This window comes from Pseudorca crassidens, chromosome 11, assembly GCF_039906515.1.
Source record: "Pseudorca crassidens isolate mPseCra1 chromosome 11, mPseCra1.hap1, whole genome shotgun sequence".
Lineage (NCBI taxonomy): Eukaryota > Metazoa > Chordata > Mammalia > Artiodactyla > Delphinidae > Pseudorca > Pseudorca crassidens.
The window spans coordinates 78,801,471-78,825,884 of record NC_090306.1 but is presented as its reverse complement, the minus strand read 5'-3'; the positions used below and the strand labels follow the sequence as shown (position 1 = coordinate 78,825,884).

The 24,414-nt window shown below is 34.8% G+C and overlaps 1 protein-coding gene across 2 annotated transcripts in view; it reads left to right on the top strand.

Moving 5' to 3' along the window:
* EEA1 (early endosome antigen 1) overlaps window positions 1-21,551 on the top strand; it is a 133,970-nt gene extending 112,419 nt beyond the window's left edge. For both annotated transcript variants that reach the window (XM_067697527.1, XM_067697526.1), the window contains 8 exons: window positions 5,463-5,645; window positions 12,423-12,608; window positions 13,612-13,743; window positions 14,731-14,916; window positions 15,822-16,060; window positions 16,317-16,437; window positions 16,997-17,095; window positions 18,028-21,551. In XM_067697527.1, the coding sequence (XP_067553628.1) occupies window positions 5,463-5,645; window positions 12,423-12,608; window positions 13,612-13,743; window positions 14,731-14,916; window positions 15,822-16,060; window positions 16,317-16,437; window positions 16,997-17,095; window positions 18,028-18,150 (1,269 nt within the window). In that variant the 3' untranslated portion in view covers window positions 18,151-21,551. The remainder of the gene's footprint in view (window positions 1-5,462; window positions 5,646-12,422; window positions 12,609-13,611; window positions 13,744-14,730; window positions 14,917-15,821; window positions 16,061-16,316; window positions 16,438-16,996; window positions 17,096-18,027) is intronic.
* The last annotated feature ends 2,863 nt before the right edge of the window (window positions 21,552-24,414 follow it).

The window sequence follows — 24,414 nt, the reverse complement described above, 5'->3', positions numbered from 1 at the left end:
ATTGAACTTAATATTTGAACAAAATGAGGTTTTCCCCACTGTTGATGTATGCATATTAATTAGTTCATGGAGTAGAAAGATATAAGATCCCTAGTATGTAAAACAAGCAAAATATGTCATGTTATTAATAGTTGGCTTGTCACATTACTAGAGGAAAAAAAAATTAACCCCACAAATACATATTTTATGTTGACCACTATTTTTATAACTATTATTATGGTTATTTTACAAAAGGGTAATTTTCTAATAACAGAAACAAGAGTAGACAAATTTGTCTATCCTTTTTTTGTGTGTGTTGTATATAATCATACATCAGGATATAATTATCATAGTATGTATTTTGTTCTATGATTTGATATCTTGAGGTCATTTTTTCCCAAAATCTATTAGCCTCATATTCAAGTTTTCCTTAGATCTTCATTTTTATAACAGTATGACTTAGTAAATTAAAAAAAAACCAACAACTATTTTTAGCATATTTTCTTTTTTATTAACTTATTAATTATAGTAAGATTTCTTCCAGATTTATGATTAATATATATTGCCTATACTTTGCATGGCTTTACTAGATGACACCTTAAGGATTTTGAGATTCAGAGGAAATGTTCTTATCGGTAGTTGTCTTACTTGGGACTGTTATAACAAAAATACCATAGACTTGGTGGTTTAAAAAATAAGCATTTATTTCTCACAGTTCCGGAGACTGGGAAGTTTAAGATAAAGGCACTGGCATATTGAATGTCTGGTGGGGGCCCACTTTCTGGCATGTGGACAGCTGTCTTCTTGCTGTATCCTTATATGCTGTATCCTTATATGACTGAGATTATCTCGTGTTTCTTCTTATAAGGGCACTAATCCCATTCACGAGGGCTCCACCCTCATGACCTCCCAAAGACTCCACATCCAAATACCATCACATTTGATCTAGGCTTCAACAAGAATTTGTCGGGGGGAGGGGGTGTCACAAACATTCATAGCAGTAGTTCACTTGTGTCAGTGGATGAATGCTAGAAAAAGGAACACCTTTAACCTCGGGGAGGACAGCATTTTGGGGGAGTGTTGGGTAGATAGCCAGTCTCTGTAAATTAGACTTGGGATTTGGAGTTACCTAGAGAATCACTGAAAGGCAAGAATTGTTTAGTTTTATTGAGGAGCAGTGTACTATCATGGAAAGAAGATAAATTTTAGAGGCAGGCAAATTTGAATTTAAATTCTGTGTGACACACATTAGGTTTATGGTCACAGGAAAGTGATCCATCTTTCTGGACTAAACAAAGTAGGGTCATAGAGTTGTAAAGGTTGAGATAATTTGAAGCAATTATACTTCAATAAAGATCTATTAAAAAAAAAAGATTGCGATAATGTATTTAAAGTACCTAGTACTGTGTGTGCCCAGTGCCATGTGGAAGCAAAATAGTTGTTGGATATTATATATAAGTGTAGCAAACTATGATCTAAGAGTGTCATTTTGCCTGGTAAACCATACAGTGATGGTCTCCGGAAACTTTTCACTGGGCCACAGTGAAATAGGAAAAACAAGGATAAAGTTTAAATGGGTATAGATGTGTATGAATACACACACACAACACACACCCCATATATATCTATATCTACATCTATCTATCTATATGAAACACACATATACATACACTTTTTTAATGTGATTGTGATTGTTTGGGAGTCACAGGTAAATCCAGCAAGGCTATATAAGTCATCAGTTCCTGTACCAACCTTATTTGAAACCTAATGTGGGAATACAGAATGAATAGGATATGGCCCCTATTCTCAAGTAGCCTATAATTTAATGAGGAATCAGGTATGTAGGGAAAAAGAAAACTAGTAGAAAGGAGAATGAGAAAAATTAGAACTTAATGGAAATTTTGACTGGCTTTCTAGAGGAGCTAGCATTTGAACTGTGTCTTTGAAGACGATGCTAATTTTGAAAGATTAAACAAAAGAGGAAATTAGATATTTCAAAGGAGAGGAAACAATATTAGCAAAGTTTGCAAAACTTAAAAAAAATGTCGTTATAGAAGATTTGCTATTGGAATACCTCGTAAGTGGAGAAGTGAGGGGAGATAACGCTACAGAATTGGATGAAATCAGATCACAGTAGATATTGTATAGTTGTTTCCACTTTAAATTTTTAATATTGGAAGACTAAAGGTAAAAATCTTTAGAAGGGAGAAATGTAGTCAGACCTGTTTTAGAGCAAAAACTGATAAGCTTGTGAAGGATAAATTGTAAATGATTGACCCTCCTGTATTCTCCTTTGGAACTTTGGGTTTACTTCTGTTAAACCCATTATCAAGCTGTTACATTGATCTTTTTATTTTTTTATTTTCTTTTATTTAACTTAACCACTAATAGATTTGAATCCCTCAAAGTCAGAGAACTGTGTTTTCTAACAAATAAGCTATCAATGATTTTTAAAAAAATGAATGAATGAATCAGCCTGTCATTTAGAGTAAGTAAAATGAAGGCCCAAATATGAACCCAGAGGGCAATTATGATCAGTGTTGAGACTTTGTAGAGGGCTTATTTGAGCCATAAAGGTGATTGAAGAGAAAGAAAACTAGATTGTGGGGGGGAAAATGTTAAAGAAAAGAAGTAGTATTCTACCAAAAAAAAAAAAAAAAATGCAGTGTAGTCTTCAACACGAAAAACAATGTCCAGGAATTCTTCATCGTGAAGACTCTAAATTGGAGGTAATGTGGGATGTTATCAGATAACGTGTGTGGTGATGAGCCCCCTTTCCTCTATAGGCAGTTAGCACTGCCTCCTGGCAATCTGCTTCCTAGCTCTCTTGAATCTATCCCCTTTTCTTATTTCCCAACTTCCACAGTCTTAGTCTAGGCTATTTTTTTCTCTTATGTGGACTATTATAAGAGGCTCTTAATGCATGTCGTGGGCTCTATTTGTCCACCTCCCATCTGTTTGTCATTTATTCATTCGAGAAACATTACTAGGCACCTATTCTGTGCCACGGACACAGTTCTAGGTGTTGGAGGTGTAGCTGTGAACAGACAAGGAACCTATTCTCATGGACTTAAACTTTCTTGGGGCGAAGAAACTTAAACAGGGTGATGTGAAAGACAGTGATGGGACAGAGTCCTACTAAAAGGTTGAGTGATCAAAGAAGCCCCTCTGAAGAGATTTGAGCTGATAACATGAAATACAAGAGCTATCCATATAGTGGTCGGGGCGGGACAACTAATGCAAAGATCTTAAGGCTAGAACAAGTTTGGTATTTTCTAAAAACGGAGACCAGTATAAGTTAAGTATAGTGGAGAGAGGAAGAGTAATATGCGATGAGCTCAGAGAAGTAGACAGGGGTAAAGGCATAAACATAGAAACTTGAAGATTATAATCTTGAAGATTATATATCTTGAAGATAACAATGATGTATTTTGTTCAAAGGATAATTAGAATCGATTAGGAGATTTTTGAGCAGAGAATGGTGGGATCTGACTAAAGGGACATAAAGGAGCAAGCAGGAAAGGCATTGAAAAACTATTGCAGTAGTCTAGAAAGTACAAGATGCTGGCATGAACTAAAGTGTTAGCAGTGGATGATTTGGGAATATCTTTTGTAAGCTGAGTCATCAGGACTTGCTGATAGGTTAGATGGTGAGAGATGATGGAAAGAGGAGTCTAGAATAATTCTAGGTTTGTGGCTTGTACAAGTGGATAGATGGCCATATTTACTGGGGGAAGTAGCATGTTTTTGAGGAGCAGGGTTGCTGTCAGGGATCAAGATTTCTACTTGAGATAGATATCTATCAATCACTCAAGTGAAGATGTCAGGGAAGTACTTGGATATAATGAGCCCAGAGTTCAGGCAGAGAGGTTGGAGCTAGAGACATAAATTCAGGAGTCAATTGTAAATAAACAATATTTTTTAAAATATTTAACTTAACAAGGATTTATTCACAGGAATACTTGTAAGTAGAGAAAAATAACAGAAAAGCTAAACAAATGAAATGAAGAGGATCCAAACCAACTTTCACTTTGTAGCTTTTTAATTGCACCGTGTGTGCATATATATCTAGGGCACAGAGGGCCACCAACATACGCCAATACAGTGTAGGAACCCTGCGTTACGTCCATTAACTTAAACATATATTTAAGATCATGCTTTGAACAAAAAAAGAAAGCTTAGAAGGCAATATGTTGAGTGGGAATAAACATTGAAATATAGCAATCATGTCTTCAACTTCTACAATTATCTTTATGTGCCAACTAACACTTAGGCAGCCTCTTACAGATCTTTTACCATGTAATTTAAGTTTTAGAAGTTTTGATAAAATCACTAGTAATATATAACCATGCAGAAACCACATCACACTGACAGCACAGAGGCAAAGATTTTGCACAGATATATCTGCTTTCCACATTGTGCAGTTTACACACAATACAATATCAGTCTTATTCCTAACAGATCCTAAAAAAGATATTTCAAGGCCTAGCTGTAAACTACAGTACTTTATATCTATATTCTTAATAAAAATGGGTCTAGTTGGGATCTTCTAAATAGAGACTGTATATAGAATAAAAGAGGGCTAGAGACTGAACCGTGGGGTCACACAGTATTGAGAGATCAAACAAGAGAGGAGCTAGTAAAAGATTTTAAGATGGAATGACCAGTGAGGTAGGAGGAGAACCTAAAACACAAGATGTCCTGGAAACCAGGTTGAAGAATGTTTCTAGGAGGGGGCATCATCAACTGTTTGAAGGACTGCTGGGATGTTCAATGAGATGTGGACAAGGACATGAATATTGGATTTTGGAACAAGGGGGTCGCTGATGACTTCAACAGCAGTTTCATTGAAGTGTATTTATTTTAAAAGCCAAGTGCTGCTTTTCATGCTATGCTTACATATATTTTATTTATGTCATAATTTGTGCATATCTCCTGAACCTTCTTAAAGACTGAAGGTTTAGAGTTTAGAGGAGTTGCACCTTTGCAACATTTTCTTCTCTTCTTCTGCCTTGATGTTAATAAAGATGACCTGTAGAAATTTCTTGTTATTCTTGAATTTCAAGGAGTAGAAACAGTATACTTCAACTTAGTAATGGCTTTTTAATTACTTCGTGTAGAAATTTCCCATAGTTCAACCTTAAATTATATCATTTTTTAAAGCATGCAGCACTGTATCTTCCATCAGAATGTACTTGTTACTTTCAGTCTCCTGAGACCTTGGTACTTGGGATTCTCAGTGAAATTCTTTTTTCTTTATTTAATTGCTGTTTCATTTTTTGTCTTTTAAATTAGGACTTGTTGAATTTTGTAATTCTTTAATTTTGTAACTATAAGGTAAGTTACACTTTATTAAAGTAGAATTTTAGGGCATAACTACAATTCAGTTTGTTCTTAGGAATCTTAGTTGTGTGGATTTCATTCTATATTTGTAACTGGTTTTTGGTATGCATACTGTTTTAAAAAACTATTGTATGTTTCAGACAGAACTTGAGAATAAACTACAGCAGCAGTCAACACAAGCAGCACAGGAACTTGCAGCAGAGAAACAGAAAATATCAGTGTTACAAAATACCTATGAAAAAAGTCAGGAAAGTCTAAAACAGCTTCAGTCTGATTTCTATGGGAAGGAATCTGAACTTCTTGCCACAAGGCAAGATCTTAAGGTATAGTAAACTATATTATATGATAAAAACCAATAAGTTGTTTATAGACATTCATTAAATGATTGATTTGAACACAAATGGGCACAGGAATGTTAGTATTTGTGGAATATCATGCTTCTTTTCTGTTGAATTATTATATTTGGAGAAACATGCTTTTTAAATTGTTTTATATAACAAAATATATATGTAAATACAGGCATTTAAAAATAACATCTTTAATAGAAATAATTTGGAAATTGTTAATTGCTACATTGGCTTATCTAAGGACTTTGCTGCCTTTATGTAAAAAAATAACTTTTAAAACGGACTGCTGTTAAAAAAATCTAAGGAGTTTTTTTATTTTTTTGCGGTATGTGGGCCTCCCACTGCTGTGGCGTCTCCCATTGCGGAGCACAGGCACCGGACGCGCAGGCTCAGCGGCCATGGCTCACGGGCCCAGTCGCTCCGCGGCATGTGGGATCCTCCCGGACCGGGGCACAAACCCGCGTCCCCTGCGTCGGCAGGCGGACCGCCACCAGGGAAGCCCTAAAAAAAATCTGAGGAGTTTTAAATGTAAACCACTTGTGAAAATGCAAGCAGTTTTACTGTTGCTTGTCAAACAATATTAACTTCAGTTTTATATATTAGTCAACTTCCCAAGACTACTGGAATGCATAATGATTAAAATTAGATTATAGCTCAAAGTAAACTTAACCTTAATTATCTAAACATATATGGATATTCTGTCCTTGGCAATACTGATTAAAGTATCATTTTTACTAAAATGAAGGCTATGGAAATAGGGTAAACAATTTTTATGTAGCATTAAGGTATCAATTCTCTAAGTGAAATGGAACATTTGTATTCTCTCGCAGAAGAGTTAGACATTTCTCTTTTTTTTTTTTTTGCGGTACGCGGGCCTCTCACTGTTGTGGCCTCTCCCGTTGCGGAGCACAGGCTCCGGACACGCAGGCTCAGCGGCCATGGCTCCTGGGCCCAGCCGCTCTGCGGCACATGGGATCTTCCCGGACCGGGGCACGAACCCGTGTCCCCTGCGTTGGCAGGCAGACTCTCAACCACTGTGCCACCAGGGAAGCCCCGGCCATTTCTCTTTTTTGTCATAGTGAAATAGTATGCTTTTTGATTCTTTCCTATGTTTGGATTTTTGTTTCTTAATTTAAAATGCCTTATTGAAAAGTTCTGTTGAAAATCACAGAATATTTTTATATATAATATACATAAATATGCTATGTCACTTTATTCATAGGCTGCTATAGGGAAGGCTTTATGAAGGAGGTAGGACTTGACCAGGTCCTGAAGGATATAAGAATTTGAAAACACAGAGAGTCCTGAGAAAGATCAGTTCACTCAGGGGCACATTTGAGAAAAGGTGCAGCAGTGGGAACCAGCAAAGCCAGGAGGCAGTCACCATAATTGTCTTGCTAGAGTGCTGGTTTGTGTTTGGAAGTTAAAGTTAAAAAAGTTGGGATCAAACTGTGAGGTATCTTAGATGCCTAGCAAGGACGACTGACTGGACTTTATATTGGGTTGCGGGGGGGATGAAGAGTCTAAGCAGAGGAATAAAATGAAGAAGGTATAATTTAGGCAACAACCTGGAACTGGTTTATAGATAGCAGCTTGGTTTGGATCTGGCGTAAACTAGTGCTGGGGAGATTAGTTAAGAGGCTATCTCCCTTCCTTCCTCCATAAACTCCAGTAATCTAGCTGTGAGCTGATTAGAACTGGAGTTAAAGAGGATGGAACAGAAGAGATTAATGGGAGAGAGAATATGAAACAAAAGGGCGTTTCAAAACGTACAGGGTGCAAGGAAGTGAAGGAATCAGTGGTGACTAATGATCTGACAAACAGGAGACTGGGTAAAAGAATTTTCATAGGGCCAACAGTAGATATTATATATATATATAGTTCACAATTAGCAAGAGTTCTTTAAAAAAAATACCACCTGACATTTAGAAAGTGTCTTACTTCCTATATTCTCTAAGTAGCTTTAAATTATTATTAGCTTTCCTTTACAATACTGTTGCAAGTCAGGGAGGGTTTGTGGAAGAGTTTGGACTTTATCCTAAAGGCAGGAGGGAACCACTGAAAGGATGTGCTCGGATTTGTATTTTAGGCCAATAACTGGCTGCAGGAGAAGGAATGGATTGTAGGGGAACGTGGCTGAACGTTGGGATGAGAGAGGAGACTTTGTGGTAGTCCAAGTGCGGATGGTGACAGCTCGGGCTGGTAGTAGTAAGGATGCAGAATGTGCATGAATTCCAAGGACACTGAGGTGATAGAGAAGATGAAACCTAATGACTGAGTAGAAGTTCTGTAGAAATCACGTTTTTTCTTCATATGGATGTATTATTTACCCAAGAGCATAACACAGTAATAAGACTTAGATCTTTTAAATCAGTATTTTTTTCATTAAGCCAACAATTATTTTTATTATGCCCGAAAGCTACATCATGTTCTCATTTTATACACAAAAGAAAAATTCAAATGTAAACATGGGCAAGAAGAGAAAGACAGAGGGATAAGGCTGTTGTGGAGTTTAACAACTGTTGAGAGGCCATGGATAGACTCTCTCTTCAAAGCTTCCTTTTGCAGATGAAACTGAGGCCCTGCTTGATTAGTGACAGGCCTAGTGTTTGCACAATAACAGAACGATGATTGGATCTCAGCTCTTCTGATTCATAGCCCTTTTTAAAAATAATTAATTAATTAATTTGGCTGTGTTGGGTCATCGTTGCTGTGCGTGGGCTTTTCTCTAGTTGTGGTGAGCAGGGGTACTCTTCCTTGCGATGCGCGGGCTTCTCATTGTGGCAGCTTCTCTTGTTGCGGAGCGTGGGCTCTAGGCGCTTGGGCTTCAGTAGTTGGCACACAGGCTCAGCAGTTGTGGCTCTAAGTCTCTAGAGTGCAGGCTCAGTAGTTGTGGTGCACGGGCTTAGTTGCTCTGCAGCATGTGGGATCTTCCCGGACCAGGGCTAGAACCCATGTCCTCTGCATTGGCAGGCAGCTTCTTAACCACTATGCCACTGGGGAAGACCAGTAGCCCTTTATTGTTTTACCATCATTTCACTAGAATTTTTTGTATAAAATAGGATATTGACAAATATAAAATAGGATATTGAAATTTTTTAATAAAATAGGATATTGACAAATTTTTATAAAATAGGATATTGACAAAATATCCTGTTTTATTTTTTTATGAAATAGGATATTTGGACGTTAATCCTTCCAAAATGACAGGTATCTGAACTACTTAATTTTTTAAAAAAGAAATTCCTAGGAAAGTTCAAATAATATTTATAATAGGCCAGAATAATGGATCAGCCATTCTTTTGCTTCAGTGACTATTATATGACCTTATGTATAAGAGAGAAAGGGAGACGATCAGAACCTTGTAACATGACACGTAAGTCAAGGCTGCCATCTGTGGGCTGATAGTGTATACCAAGACACCAGTAGAATGCAAGACCGGCTGGCTTGATCTATGCCTTTAGCCCCATCTGCTGGATTATTTATGAAATACTAAAATTTGTTGACTGTATATTTCAAACTGGCTATGCTGTGTGCTATTCTTTGTTTTCCAGGAAAGGTAGAAGTGGCGTTTAACTGTAAATTTTGCACCCTCAGTGAAGTGAAAATTCTAGGATAAAAAGTTTAGAATTAAATGTAAATCTTCTTAGCCTAGTACTGTTCTTTATGTCATTTCATCGAACATCAAGAAAAAATAATAACTAAAAATTTTAAAGTTTTATTTTGAAAGAGAAAAGAGAAAAATTGTTGAACAGACCCCCCCCCCCCAAAAAAAAAAAACCACCAACAGCTACCACAGAACAGTGTAGAAAATCTTTTTCTTTGCTACATTACTATAATGTGATTGGGGTATTCAGGATCAGGGTTGGTACTTGATATACTCAGAGATTTGCTTATTCCAGTAGCAGTGGGTGGGTTAAAGATAGCCCCAGTAAACCATCTAATGGAAGAGGGAGTTCTCCAAGGGAAAAGATGCTGAGCAGATGAAAATAATATAGTCTGAAGCAAGAAAGATAAAAGGAAAATTTGAAACGGCAGTATACTGCTGAATGACATAGATGAATATTCAGAGGCAAGGTAGAACAACATGTCTTGGCTCAGAAAATAGTGCAGATTTTGAACTTGACTTTAAAGATTTAGTCACTAGGATTTTGTGAGTTCAGAATTTTATAGGCTGTTATTTAAACCATGGGCATTTTGGAATTCTGTGGTCAGAGATTGGGGGTGTTCTTGCTTTTAGGCTCTAGCAAGTGTTGGTATTCTTTAGCATTAGATCAGGACCTCTGTTACCGAATTACAATTGCTATAGACAGCATGGGCTAGGCTTTGTCAAATTTTATTCTTTTTCTATGAAATCACTCTCACCTTTTGTGATACTTAGGTCAGTTCCGACATGCCCACAAAGCCTTCTTTAAACATTCCACAGAGAATACACTCACACTCGTTTTTCTGTGCATTTGGCACATAGCAAATGCTCTAATACCCTGTACAACTTCCATTTTATACCCTGGTTCTGTTTTCCAGGCTATATGGTCAGCTTCTTTAAGTCCAGGACCATCTTTTACCCTCCTGTCTACCTTAGTAGTATACTCAATTAAAGCTTAGCTGCTTGATTAGTAAAGGACTAGATGACTTTAAGTCTTTTCCAAAAAGGAAGTCTTACAGTTTTTAGTGTTCTACTGGAAACTATTGAAAATGGAAATTTGATTTATATCAGAAAAGACTTCTGAACCGGGTTATTTGTAAGGAATAATCTCTTTCAGGAAGCTTAAGTAAAGCCCTTTAAATAAGGTTTTCATTTATTCATTTATTTTTCATCGATTCTTTATCAAATGCTTACTGTAGCCAAGCCTAGATAGCAGTGATTCCTCCTGAATTGTATCTTCTGCCTTTTTTTCCAAAGAAACTGTATCTCCAGAATAAGAAAGATAAACAACTTCTAGATGGTGGAAGAGCATCTTAGAGTTATTTCCCTTAGCAGCTGAGAGTGGCAAGGTTCCTGCCATTTTCCATTCCCCACCTGTTACCATATCCACCTCCAAATCAAAACCTAATGAGTCAAAAAGTTGCTGTTTCCCCAGCTTCAGCTTCTTGAAATATTTGGGCCTTCGAACAGTTAGTAACTATGGACTGTGTTAACTGACAGAGCTACTTCTACCACACAGATGAGAAGTTAAGAGGATGGGGGTGATGGCCTTGTTAGAAGTAGAGCCTCAGATGTCTGGTTGACTTTACTCTTTTAGTTCACTTAATCAGGTTGGCAGATTAGAAATACATTTTTTCCCCCAAGACAAAAATCCCTTTCTATTTATTAAATAAACCTTTTAGCGTGTCAAGGGCCATCATAGATCCTACAAAACATGTATGCATATATGTCACGTTTAACTATCTTTTTAAATTGCTTTCTTCCCATGTCTCCCCATATCTTCTCATTATGTATATGTTCTCTGAGTGTGTTTGATATGGTTCCTACTTATTTGATATTCTTCGTATCACTTAGCTAGTAAATACAGATTGTTTCTAAAGCTTTGGAATTGCTTCCGTTTTATTATTTTATACTTGCCTATGGAAAATACTACAAGTATTTTGCATAGGCAAGAGAGTTAGTTATCTAGCATTCTTTCTCTTTTACATCATCTTACTGAAGGGCATAACATACTATCTTTTTTAATTTAACTTTTTTAACATCTTTATTGGAGTTATAATTGCTTTACAATGTTGTGTTAGTTTCTGCTGTATAACAAAGTGAATCAGCTATACATATATCCCCATATCTCCTCCCTCTTGCGTCTCCCTCCCACCCTCCCTATCCCCCCCACTAGGTGGTCACAAAGCACCGACCTGATCTCCCTGTGCTATGTGGCTGCTTCCCACTAACTATCAATTTTACATTTGGTAGTGTATATATGTCCATGCCACTCTCTCACTTTGTCCCAGCTTACCCTTCCCCCTCCCCATATCCTCAAGTCCATTCTCTATGTCTGCGTCTTTATTCCTGTCCTGCCCCTAGGTTCATCAGAACTATTTTTTTTAGATGCCATATATATGTGTTAGCATACGGTATTTGTTTTTTTCTTTTTGACTTCACTTTGTATGACAGACTCTAGGTCCATCCACCTCACTAATAACTCAATTTTGTTTCTTTTTATGGCTGAGTAATACTCCATTGTATATATGTGCCACATCTTCTTTATCCATTCATCTGTCGATGGACACTTAGGTTGCTTCCATGTCCTGGCTATTCTAAACAGTCTTGCAATGAACATTGTGGTACATGTCTCTTTTTGAATTATGGTTTTCTCAGGGTATATGCCCAGTAGTGGGATTGCTGGGTCATATGGTAGTTCTGTTTTTTTAAGGACCTCCATACTGTTCTCCATAGTGGCTGTATCAATTTACATTCCCACCAACAGTGCAAGGGGGTTCCCTTTTCTCCACACCCTCTCCAGCATTTATTGTTTGTAGATTTTATGATGATGGCCATTCTGACTGGTGTGAGGTGATACCTCATTGTAGTTCTGATTTGCATTTCTCTAATGATTAGTGGTGTTGAGCATCCTTTCATGTGTTTATTGGCAATCTGTATATCTTTGGAGAAATGTCTGTTTAGGTCTTCTGCCCATTTACTATCTTTTTAAAGTATATTACTTTCCACTATGCTATGCATAACTTATGTATAACTGTTAACTATTATGTTTCTGTTGAAATTTGCCAAAAAATGACATAATAATTTGGGGAAATTGTTTTTATAAGTCTGTAGAAGAGAAGCTTTCTCTAGCACAGGAGGACTTGATTTCAAATAGAAATCAAATTGGAAACCAAAATAAATTGATTCAAGAACTGAAGACCACCAAGGCTACTTTGGAGCAAGATTTAGCAAAGAAAGAACAGCAATTGAAGGAGCAGAGTAAAGCACTACAGGATATACAGAAAGAAAAGGTATTTTATTTTCTGACTAAATCTAGAATCTTAGTATTTAAAATTAAGAACCAGCTTTTTCTAAAGGTAAGTAGGGGTGTATTTTATATAAATGATGCTAAGTTATAAAGTTGAAAGCATTGTATTATGACCAGTACGTTTAAAGATCAGTTAAAATTTTATATGAATGAGAAATTCAAATTCTAGGAAACAGTTTTTGGTTTCATAATTGAAATTTTATATTTCCATCAGCTGATATTATTCTGAAGTGTACAGTTCCTGAAGTTCTTGGTATATTTTATTTGTGCAGTTCCTGAATTATGTGTTTTTTTATTTTTTGCTGCACTGTGTGGCTTGTGGGATCTTAGTGCTCTGACCAAGGATCAAACCCAGGCCCTTGCCAGTGAGAGCACGGAGTTCTAACCACTGGACCGCCAGGGAATTACCTCTGAATTATTTTTAAAAATTGGTGGATGTTTTTGTAGTGATGGCGCTGGTGAGGCTGGCATGAAATTTATGATTTGTGCCTCAAGGTTAGAAAATTCTGATAGAACTATAGTTTAGAGGCCTTTAATTACAAGGGTTTTAGATCAGGCAGATCTTGTTTTAGTTTTATGGTTCTACTTTTAATAGGTTATTTAACTGCTCTAAGTCTTTGTTCCTTTACCTATAAAATGATTAAAAAGAGCTACCTGGCATAGAGATTAGATAATGTATACTCCTCCTCCCTAGGCGCCCTATATAAAGATAGTGATGATGATAATAAGCATAAGATGGTAGTTTTAGCTAAACTTTAGCCAGGCACTATTAATTTTAATAGTTACTGTAACTATTTAATCCTTATAATGATCTTTTTGTTCATATTGTATAAATAAGGACACAGAGGCAAGAGAAGGTAAATAATTTGCTCAAGTTAACTAAGGTGGAAGGGGCAGAGACAGTCATAAATAGTAGCAGTCATTTTTGTTATATTACTTTTAAGTATTTACTTTAAAACTTTTTTAATAAATCATTTTTTCTATAGTCACTGAAAGAAAAAGAACTAGTAAATGAAAAATGTAAATTGGCAGAGATAGAGGAAATTAAGTGTAGACAAGAAAAAGAAATTGCTAAATTGAGTGAAGAACTCAAGTCTCACAAGCAAGAAAGCATAAAGGTATGTGAAGATAATCATTGTTTTTCCTTTTGTATTGTATTAGTGTTGTTAAAAAGATTTGTGTATATATATTTATTTTATTTATTTATTTTAGGACATACTATGTGCCAGGCACATTGTTTTGCTGTTTTTTGACAAATACTCTCGCTCTCACAGTGCTCGTGTTGCATAATATCTATACACATATTGAAATTATGTTACCTTTGTTTTCAAATTACTGAATAAAGCAAAGTAACCCTAAAAGTTTAGATTTTATTGAGGTGATAATCGACAGAGCTATCCGTTATGCTTACAGATAGTAAACTTCAAAATATGTAAGAGTTTAGAATTAAGATTTTAAGGGATTGTTTTTTAATCGTTTTTCTTCCTAAAATCCTTTAATAATCTGTTGTTTAGAACATTTTTCCTATCATTAGCATGACTGGCATGCCACCTGAAAAAATTAACTGCTTATAATTTGCTTTGTAAAGTGTTTGTAAAATGTCATTTTCTTAGAGAAAGGTTGGATTTTCCCTTGAGTGCTCTCATAATACCTCTTATGTCTATCAGTATACTTGCCATTTTGCTTTATAATTACTTACCTCTTTATGTCATTATGTTCTTCCAGACTGTGACTTCCTTAAAGCAGGGAATGTATATAATTCATCTTTATATATATATCCCTAGAACGTGACACAGTGTGTGATGCCTAAATGTTGAACCAATAAATGCTTCCTAAATGAAGAAAGGGAAAATAAGGTGTAGAAAATTTTCACATAATTTAATCAAAACATATGCATGCAAAGCATCACTTGAATTTAAATGATTGTTGAGGAGGAAGTACATAATATTTCACCTTTTTAATCAACTGTTTGAAATACTGAACTTTAAGACTCTTGTAAGAGGCTAAAACTCTTTGTTTATATTGTAATAAGTTGCATAAATTTCAGCTACATTTTTTTTTTTTTACTATAAAGGATGGTTTATTTTGGCCTCACTTTCTCATAGGAGGTAACAAATCTCAAGGATGCCAAACAGCTTTTGATTCAGCAGAAATTAGAGCTTCAAGGGAAAGTAGATTCCCTAAAGGCAACCCTTGAACAGGAGAAGAAAGCCCAGCAAATGCTAAAAGAGCAGATGAAAAAGGAAGAAGATGAGCTGAAGAAAGAATTTATGGAGAAGGAAGCTAAACTGGTAAGTTAGTGGTGGGAGGTGTGTTTTTTAATTGATTTTGTAAATTAATCCAGTAAGAGAGGGTTTTTCTACTTAAAAATTATGATTCAAATGCTCACCTAACATTTAATTTTTGATTTAAGACAAGAGATCTGATTTGTCTAAATAGCTGACATGTGATTGGAAATATTTTATTCTGTGATTATATTTTGGTTTATATAAGTGAAAATTCAATAAAACATGATGGGGGGGCACTTTTAGTGCCAGAAAAACAAACAAACCTATAACTATGTAGATTGAGGTAAATGGCATGAATGCTAATCATGTTAAACTCATTTGTTTGGTCAAACTGAATGTTGATAAGGGGGAACGGAAACTTCAGTTTGGAATTACAATGACCAAAGTCTACTTTTCCTTCCCTAACTTGTGCATGCCAAATGGGAAGCATCTGGCTTTCCTCTGTTGAATTAAGTCCAGATATCCCCAGATAAATTGACTGCTGAATGTTTTCATTGAAGAACTGCAATTTCAAGTTCACACAGTGATTTGAAGTTCTGTTTTTTTGGCAGGTTGATAGAGACAAAAGGATGCATTTGGAATTTGAGACATAAGAAAATGCCAGCTCTATCTCCAGGGCACCTTGCTATCCCTAACTATGTGTTCTTCCCCTGTTCTAGTGGAAAAAAGGAAAATCTTAAATTGCTTTACTTTAGTTTGATCTTATAAGAGGCTTGCTGACCACCATTTCAATGTTATGACCATTGTCAGTTCAAACTACACAGATGTTTGTGGAATCAGTTTTATCAGTGCCTTCTTCCCTGAAGAAGTTATTATTTATGTTGCCAATATTTAAAGTTCAGCAACTAACTTAAATTTTGCACTACTTTTGTAATAGGTTTTTTACCCACTGTTTTTCCTTTTCTCAGCTTTCCGAAATAAAAGAAAAAGAAGTAGGAATGAAGCAGCATGAAGAAAATGAGACTAAACTTACCATGCAGATTACAGCATTAAATGAAAACTTGGGCACCATAAAGAAGGAGTGGCAGTCCAGTCAACGGAGAGTCAGTGAGCTTGAGAAACAGACGGACGACTTACGGGGTGAAATTGCAGTATTGGAAGCAACGGTTCAAAATAATCAAGATGAAAGGAGGGCACTACTAGAAAGGTGGTTGATGTCTATTAAAATTAGTTTATTTCCATGCTAAGTGATAAAAAGGTTGTTGTACTCCACATTTAAAAAAATAGAAGTCTTGAGAAAAGTGCTCCTGCAGGTATTTAAGTAGCCATTTAAAAATTAACCCTTACAACAGAGTTGAAATTAATGTATTATGTTTAAAGTTACTAAAGTAGTTCATTATCTGTGTTCAGAGAGGGTCTTTAATGATTTTTTAAAAATGAATTGTTTTTGCAATCTATTTCAGGTGTCTTAAAGGAGAAGGTGAAATAGAAAAGCTTCAAACCAAAGTACTAGAATTGCAAAGAAAGCTGGATAATACAACTGCAGCAGTGCAGGAACTGGGCAGAGAGAATCAGTCCCTTCAAGTGAGTCACCTGGTGTATGAGGCAGTTTTTTAGTCTAGAATTTACCTCTTAGTGAAAAGCATATTTTCAGCATTTAAAAAAAATCTCATATTTAATAATACTTTTGAATGGCTACTGCCTGTGTAGCAGTATTGCAGGTGTTACAGGTAATTAAATATAAGATTTAAAGAACTTATCTGAGACCCCAATGATTAGAGAGCCACATCATTCATGAATTGTCATTATTGGGAAGAGCACAAAGGAATGAATGAGTTGCTATGTGATAAAGAAGTGATCTGATTATATGCTCAGAGTTCCAAGGAAGGATTGATCCTTAGGGTTAGAATGAATGGGAAATCACCAAAGGTTAGAAATTACCAATGCCTTTGAGGTATAAAACTTGCTTTGCTTTATTTATTTATTGTCATTCAGACTTAATTATGTAACAACTATGATAATGGAAGTTGACCAAAGTATTTCTGATTTTTAAAATTTTATCCATTTTAAAACTTGGCCACCAACTTAGAAATTATCATTCTTTACAGCACTGAACATTATAATGTATTTTTTTTTTGAATAGATCAAACATACACAAGCGTTGAATAGAAAGTGGGCTGAAGACAATGAAGTACAAAACTGTATGGCCTGTGGGAAAGGCTTTTCAGTAACCGTGAGACGGGTAAATGGTTTTGTTATATTGCTGTGGTTCTTGATTTTATTTCTCAGTGACAATGTTTTAACCATCGAAATTGTCCTGCATTTGACAGATTTTAAAAGTTTTGCCATTTATTAACTTTAATTTACAACTACATAGAATTAAGTTTCATGAAATCTTGTTTCTGGTTAGTGTGTTTCTATTTTAGTTTTAAATTCAGTTATTACCTTCCTACTGAGTTACTCTCTTGGATAATCATTTTCTGAACCAGTGCATCAGTATTAAACTCATGTTTTAGTCATCATAGGGTTCTCTTAAAGGAAAAAAAGCAGAGATAAAAAAATCATTTTAGGGCTTCCCTGGTGGCGCAGTGGTTGAGAGTCCGCCTGCCAATGCAGGGGACACGGGTTCGTGCCCCGGTCCGGGAAGATCCCACATACCGCGGAGTGGCTGGGCCCATGAGCCATGGCCGCTGAGCCTAAGCGTCCGGAGCCTGTGCTCCGCAACGGGAGAGGCCACAACAGTGAGAGGCCCACGTACTGCAAAAAAAAAAAAAAAAAAAAAAAAAATCATTTTAAATAATGCCATTATGTGATGTTTCAAGTTTATATTCCTATTGAAGAAATTATGCCTGAAACATTTTGTAAATAGGAATAATTTTCACCTGATAGAAGTGCTTTATTAAGCACTTTATTAAGGCATTAAAATGCCTCCTAAGGTTCTTCTGAGAATTCCAAGATAAATTCCATATTAAATGTTTAGTACAGTATCTGATTAAATAGGAAGCATTCAAATTAACTAAGGGATTAAATCGACATACTGAGATTTTATATTATTAAATGCTAATCACTTGAAAGTTAGTATACCTTCACAGTGAAGTTTGCTGTATTCTTGTAGTCTCATAATACTTTTGGTAGTTTTTATGCTTAAAAATGTTTAATTTTTGTCATTTACAGCATCACTGCAGACAATGTGGAAATATCTTCTGTGCTGAGTGTTCAGCCAAAAATGCCTTAACTCCTTCTTCCAAGAAGCCTGTTCGTGTCTGTGATGCATGTTTCAATGACTTGCAAGGATAATGGGTTATCACAACTTCAGAGTAATATTGCACTAACATTAGATTTTTAATAATACACTTAATAGATATCTTGGACTACTACTATTCGGTTTGGACAGTGGTTGCAATACTAAACCAAATTAGAATTCATATATTTTGGAATGTTATCAAGTAAAACTCTTCTATTTTTGTGAGACTCAAGCCCATCTTTCATTACTTTTTTCCATTTACCCTGGAATAGCTTTCATGCCAAGTTTAGAAGTAGCCAATGAAATGTAAATAAATTTTGGATGGAAATGAATTTTGGACGGAAAATAGCAATGTATTTTTTTAAATATAATTTCATTGTTCAGAAATGACATGAATGCACTTCCATAGCTTACTTCCTTCTCCCACATTTAGTATCAAGAAATGTACATGGGTGATGTTACCATATCAGCTATGTTGCACAATAACACATTATATTAAATATTCTCATTGTGAAATGCATAGAACTATAAAGCTTTTTTTCCCTTATACACAGGTCCATAGCTCAGTTGCATTGTTATGTTACAAATTTACTACTCAAGTGTTCCAAATACAGATTATATTTAAATATTAACTATGAATTCAAACATGGTTTTTATTTTAACAATACTGATTAAATTCTCTTGGGTGGATTTTATGAAAACCTCTGGAAAATTATTTTATGGTTATCCTCGGGTTGTATTTTAAAGATTAGGGTTAATTTTTCTTTTTGTCTTTTTCTATCTCATTTTTAAACTCCCACGTAGTCTTAAGAATCCTACAAAACTTCCCACCCTCATCCCCAGTTGGAAGGTGAATAATAGAAGTTGTATAATGCTTGTATTCTCTGTTTAAGTGGGAAGTCTTCTGAGATTAGCCTTCATTTTATATCCTCATTTTGTCTCTCCAGCATCTTCAAGAATCTGAATTTGCTTTTTTAATGGATCTGCTTTTTTCAAGGTAATTTGGTTTAACCTTCTCAAGCATAGCTCAGCTTCACTGTAATTGTTTTATAGATTTTGCATCTTAAAGCTAGTAACTGATATTGCTATAGTCTTATCTGTGAAAACAAATACAAAATGGTAAGGAGACATTAAATATTCTGCTTTATATTCTCTTCTTACCTAATAGGGAAGAAATTTTTTAAGTTTTAAATTTGACTTAAATTTTAAAAGGTTCTGAATTTGGGGTTCCATATCAACTGTGTATCTGTTTACTCTGCAAAAATAATGCTATGAAATTACCTTGAAATAACAGTTGGATAATAGAGTATCGCCAAAAACAGATGTATTTAGAAATCCCCAAATTATAACTAGAACTGAAACAGACTGGCAAATTGAGGGTAATTAAAAATTAGCTTATTTGGATGCTGAACAATGGAATTGAACTTTATCAGTCTTATTAATTTGGAAAATTGGAGAACATCTGAAGAGAGAACTCATTAATATTGGTTTATTACTCTGAAGAAAGTAAAGCTATATATTCATTCAGTGCAATCATTTGGTAATAGGGAAGGATGGGAGCTAATATTTCATTTATAATACATAGTTTATAATGTACACTTGCTTTCAAATATCATGCTGAAATTATGTTTATGCTCTTCCTATAATGTATACAAACAAAGAGATTGCCATATATTCATTTAATTATTTAAAAAACCCATTTAAGTAAACTCTGTTGTCAGTAGCTACTAAGGACCCTGATTGAGTCCCTGGACTCAAATAAACATATATCCTTGAGCGTATAGAATGAAGAAATACAGTGGATCTTTATTAAAAATAAGTTGGATAATAAAAATTGAGCTAAAATTATTTATGCATTTTCATATAAATTCTTTCAAATAGTCTTAATTCTGTACTTATAAGTAAATTAATAAGCATGTTGGAAAAACATTCACAGCACTATTGTTATTATTTTTTTATGATATGAAACTTCACGGGAATTCTTCTGGCTTAGAATATTTGTTCACTCATCTCCCAGTTGGGTGCACTGAAGGCCTATCCCTGTCTTGTCCCCCCACCCACATAATCATAAAAAATTGTGGGGACAACAAATATAACCATATGTATTTGAGTGATTTTCTACTCTTCATCTAGCTAATCTCACTTCCTAGGCCCCAAATAATTAGGTTATTATATTTAGAAATGAAACAATATTTTGCTATTAATCTCACCAATAAGGTGTTTTGGAAACAAAAATTAAAGGGTTTTCTGTTTCTTTTAATTAAAAAGTCATCTTCTGAGTGCTTACTGGTTCGACATTTTAGATGTCTGCTGGTACTATTTGTCAGTGATTTAGAGCTGGCACGTATGGAGTCCCAGCTCTCAGCTCTAATGCAAAGCCTATTGGCATCACCTGTTAGTAAATTCTAAACCCAAGCACAGAAATGTGAGTTAAAATCAAGTCTTGCTGGGTTAGTGTACAATAAACTACACCTACACCTACAGAATTTTTAGTAGAAAGAAGACAAAGCTGCTGGTATAGGATTTGTTTATTTTGAAAAAAAGAGGGAAACAAACACAACAACCTCAATGCAGTGTGTAATTTTGTTCAACTACCTCTTAATGTGGAATTAGCTAGTTTAATAGTTTCTTCATAGTAGTGTTACATAGTAACTGCCAAATTTGTTAGTTCCCCATCTCTCTTGAAGAGGCTTTATGATTATTTTATAGTTTTGGGAACTTAAAAGCCACTTTTTTTTAACCTTGCATTTGCATAAAGATGTTTAGCTTTTAAGTGGAAAGCAAATTATGATCATATATTTTGATATTCATGACCTATTTGACTACAGCAGTTTTTTTTAAATGCACTTTGGCTATGAAACCATGGATGATTTGATCCACAAAATTTAAACGTGCCATCAATTTAGTATTCCTAGACAAGAGCTTGATGAATGGTATTCTGTAATTATATAATGTACCACACATTATTGTCTTAATTGCCCTTTGCCTGAATTTTAATGATCAGTTATTGTTGCAAATGTGAATACTGTGCATAAACTTACTAAATTTATGTAAAATTGTATAAAGCAGAATTGGAAATAGCTAGGTCCTCTCCCTGTAGAAGTAGTGAATTTACTGTAACATGATGCAGTTATGTATATGACATTCTGTACTTCTTGAACTGGATCATATATTCATAACTTCTGTAGATACTTTTGCATGAATATTTTGTTTAGTTTTTGGATTCATTGTGTTGTTTACTACTTGTGATCATGTAGTTGTGCCTTATTTGTGAGAGAGTTTAGCTCAGTAAATACTGTGGTTTCTAAACTCAGTGGAAGGTTATTGATTATAAATGTAACTGATAAATTATATAACATTTGAATCTGTATAAAGAACAATGGAAGAATCCTTTATTGAATTGTTGCTTTTTTAAAAAATATGCTAAAGATATTAAAAAATAATTTCTAGTATATTCTGTGACTAAATTATTTTGTCTATTTAAAAAATTAGCCATTTTACATTAATTTATTTACAGATTTAGAACTTTGCACTTGGATATAGACAATGGGTGTGCTTTATTATTTTAAATTAATTTTTATTGGAGTATAGTTGCTTTACAATGTTGTGTTAGTTTCTAGTGTACAGCAAAGTGAATCAGCTATACGTATACATATATCCCTTTTTGGATTTTCTTCCCATTTAGGTCACCACAGAGCACTGAATAGAGTTCCCTGTGCTATACAGTAGGTTCTCAGTTATCTATTTTATAGATAGTATTAATAGTGTATATATATATGTCAAGCCCAACCTCACAATGGGTGTGCTTTAATGTTCAACTAAGAATAGTAATTAAGTTCATATTTCAAGAGAAATTACTAATGCTATTTTGCTCGAGACAGCCCCTTTTCATTTCATTCATTATTGAGAAAAATAACAAAACTAAAAAATATTAAACAATATTAATCTCTTCTTTCATTGTACATTTAATACCCAGGTAACCATTTAAAGGCTCAATGTACCATTGCTTTTTACTGATTTTTTTTTTTTCCCCTGGGAACCAAAGTTCCAGAAGGGATTTTTCATTTTACTCTGTGTTTCCCTCTGAAGACAATAACATGTATATCCTCAAGCACTTAATATATTATATATTAGATATGCTCTTTTGTGAGCTTTATAGAATTTCACTTTAAATACATAGTATATTCTTTTAAGTTTTATCTTATTGTGGTAAGAACAGTTAACATGAGATCTACCCTCTTGACAACTCTTGTAAAAGTGTACAGTACAGCAGATCTCCCGAGCTTACTCATTTTGCTTAACTGAAACTTTATGCCCATTGATTAGTAACTCCCCATTTCCCCCTACCCCCAGCCTCTGGCAACTACCATTCCACTCTTTTTGATTCTATGAATTTGAGTATTTTAGAAATCTCATATAAGTGGAATCATGCAGTATTTGTCTTTCTGTGACTGACTTATTTCACTTAGCATAATGTCCTCAAGGTTCATCTATGTTGTTTCATATTGCAGAAGTTCCTTCTTTTTCAAGGCTGAATAGAATTCCATTGTATGTACGTACCAGAGTTTCTTTATCCACTCATCTGTTGGTGAACATTAAGGTTTTTTCCATATCTTGGCTATTGTGACTAGTGCTGCAGTGAACACAGAAGTGCTAATATTTCTTTGTAAAAGCTGTTTTACATCTTAACTAATTAAATTTACATGTTAGTTTAGTCAGTCTTTTTCTTCCTTTAATGAGATTTAAGGGAGAAAATAGTTTTATACATATAAACAAATATATGTTTACTGGACTCAGACTAAAAGGAATCTTGGGAGATCACCTAGTCCATTGCCCTTTTCCTAAGTTGGCTGATATCTAGAAATCCTTGCAAGAAATTGTTAACTTTTTTCTAAAAAAGTACATATTTTTCATCTCTAAGAACTCACTTGAAATTTGTTCTCCTGTACTTTGCCTTTTTTTTCTCATTTATTCTTAGGCATTGACCATAGTTACTGCCTTCCTGATTTTCCTTTCATTTTCACTTACTCCTAATAAATATGACATTATTATACATGGGCTGTGACCCTCCATTCTAATGGTGCTTGGCCCTTGAAAATAACTGTTATGCTGCACTTGTCTATACTGCCTGGTTTACATGGTGAAATCACATTTTTCTCAAAGAATTAACTGTGCATGTGACTTCCCCAAGCATCATCCTTTCTATCCCATTCTCCAGCTTAAGGAGATCAGTTAAGGTATAATTTGTCTTGCAGTCCAAGTTGATAAATTTACTACTTCCATTTTGGAAACTGCAAAAGGTACCATGTCTGAAATTGAAATCTGTGGATTTCCTTTTGATATAATCTGACTATAAGAACTAGTTCCTTACATGTAGTTAATAGTATATTCCACCATGATAATAGTTCAAGCTCTCTTTCTTAAGAAATTCTAATGATGTTTCAAGTCCTGCCAAATAAGACGAAGTAACTGTACTGTGTCTCTCTCTCTCTCTCTCTCTCTCTCTCCTCTCTCTCTCTCTCTCTCACACACACACACACACACACACACACACTCAAAACCAGAAAGAAGTTTTATGACAAACTCCACTGTTCTTCAAAAAGTGAGATTTAGAGAAAGATATCCTACTATTTCTATGAAATTTCCCAAGTAAAACTGTTAACTGGTGAAACTGGAACAGATATTTGCTTTTTCTTTCTTAAAACAATGGAATTTAGTCTTTGGGATTTTCTCCTTCCATGTTAAGAGTTATATAAAGTATACCTGAGATAAATAAACTGTTGGAGACTAGGAATTTAAAAACTGCTACAAAGATGGAGACCTTATTATTCATTGCTTAGTATGTTAAAAGAGCAATCAAGCTTTGTATGAGGTAGGACTGTAGAGCAGTAAGGCTGATTTATAAGTCATGTAGGAAACTTGGTTTCATTACAGATACACACAAAGTAAGATGCTAGAATTCATATCAGATGCAAGCAGTGGGCATTGTTTTCCTCCTGATACTGCATTTACCTGATCATTCACCTTTTACGAATTATAATAGCATCATACTTCCCTCACCCCTCTTGCAAGCCTGACTGAAGCATTATAACGTAGTCTGGATATCAGCATGTATACACTTACCAAGAAATTCCTTCTGGTTCAAATTTGTTGCAGCCATTATTACTCTACGCTGAGGAATTTCCTAGCTTAAATTCTGGAACTTCTTTAAAATGCACATTTTCTTTTAGCTCATCACTAGGTAAGTGTTACAAGTTTGAATGAAAGAATACCTTAATCCCCAACGTGTAAAAAGGTGTGCCACTTGTTTTGGGTCC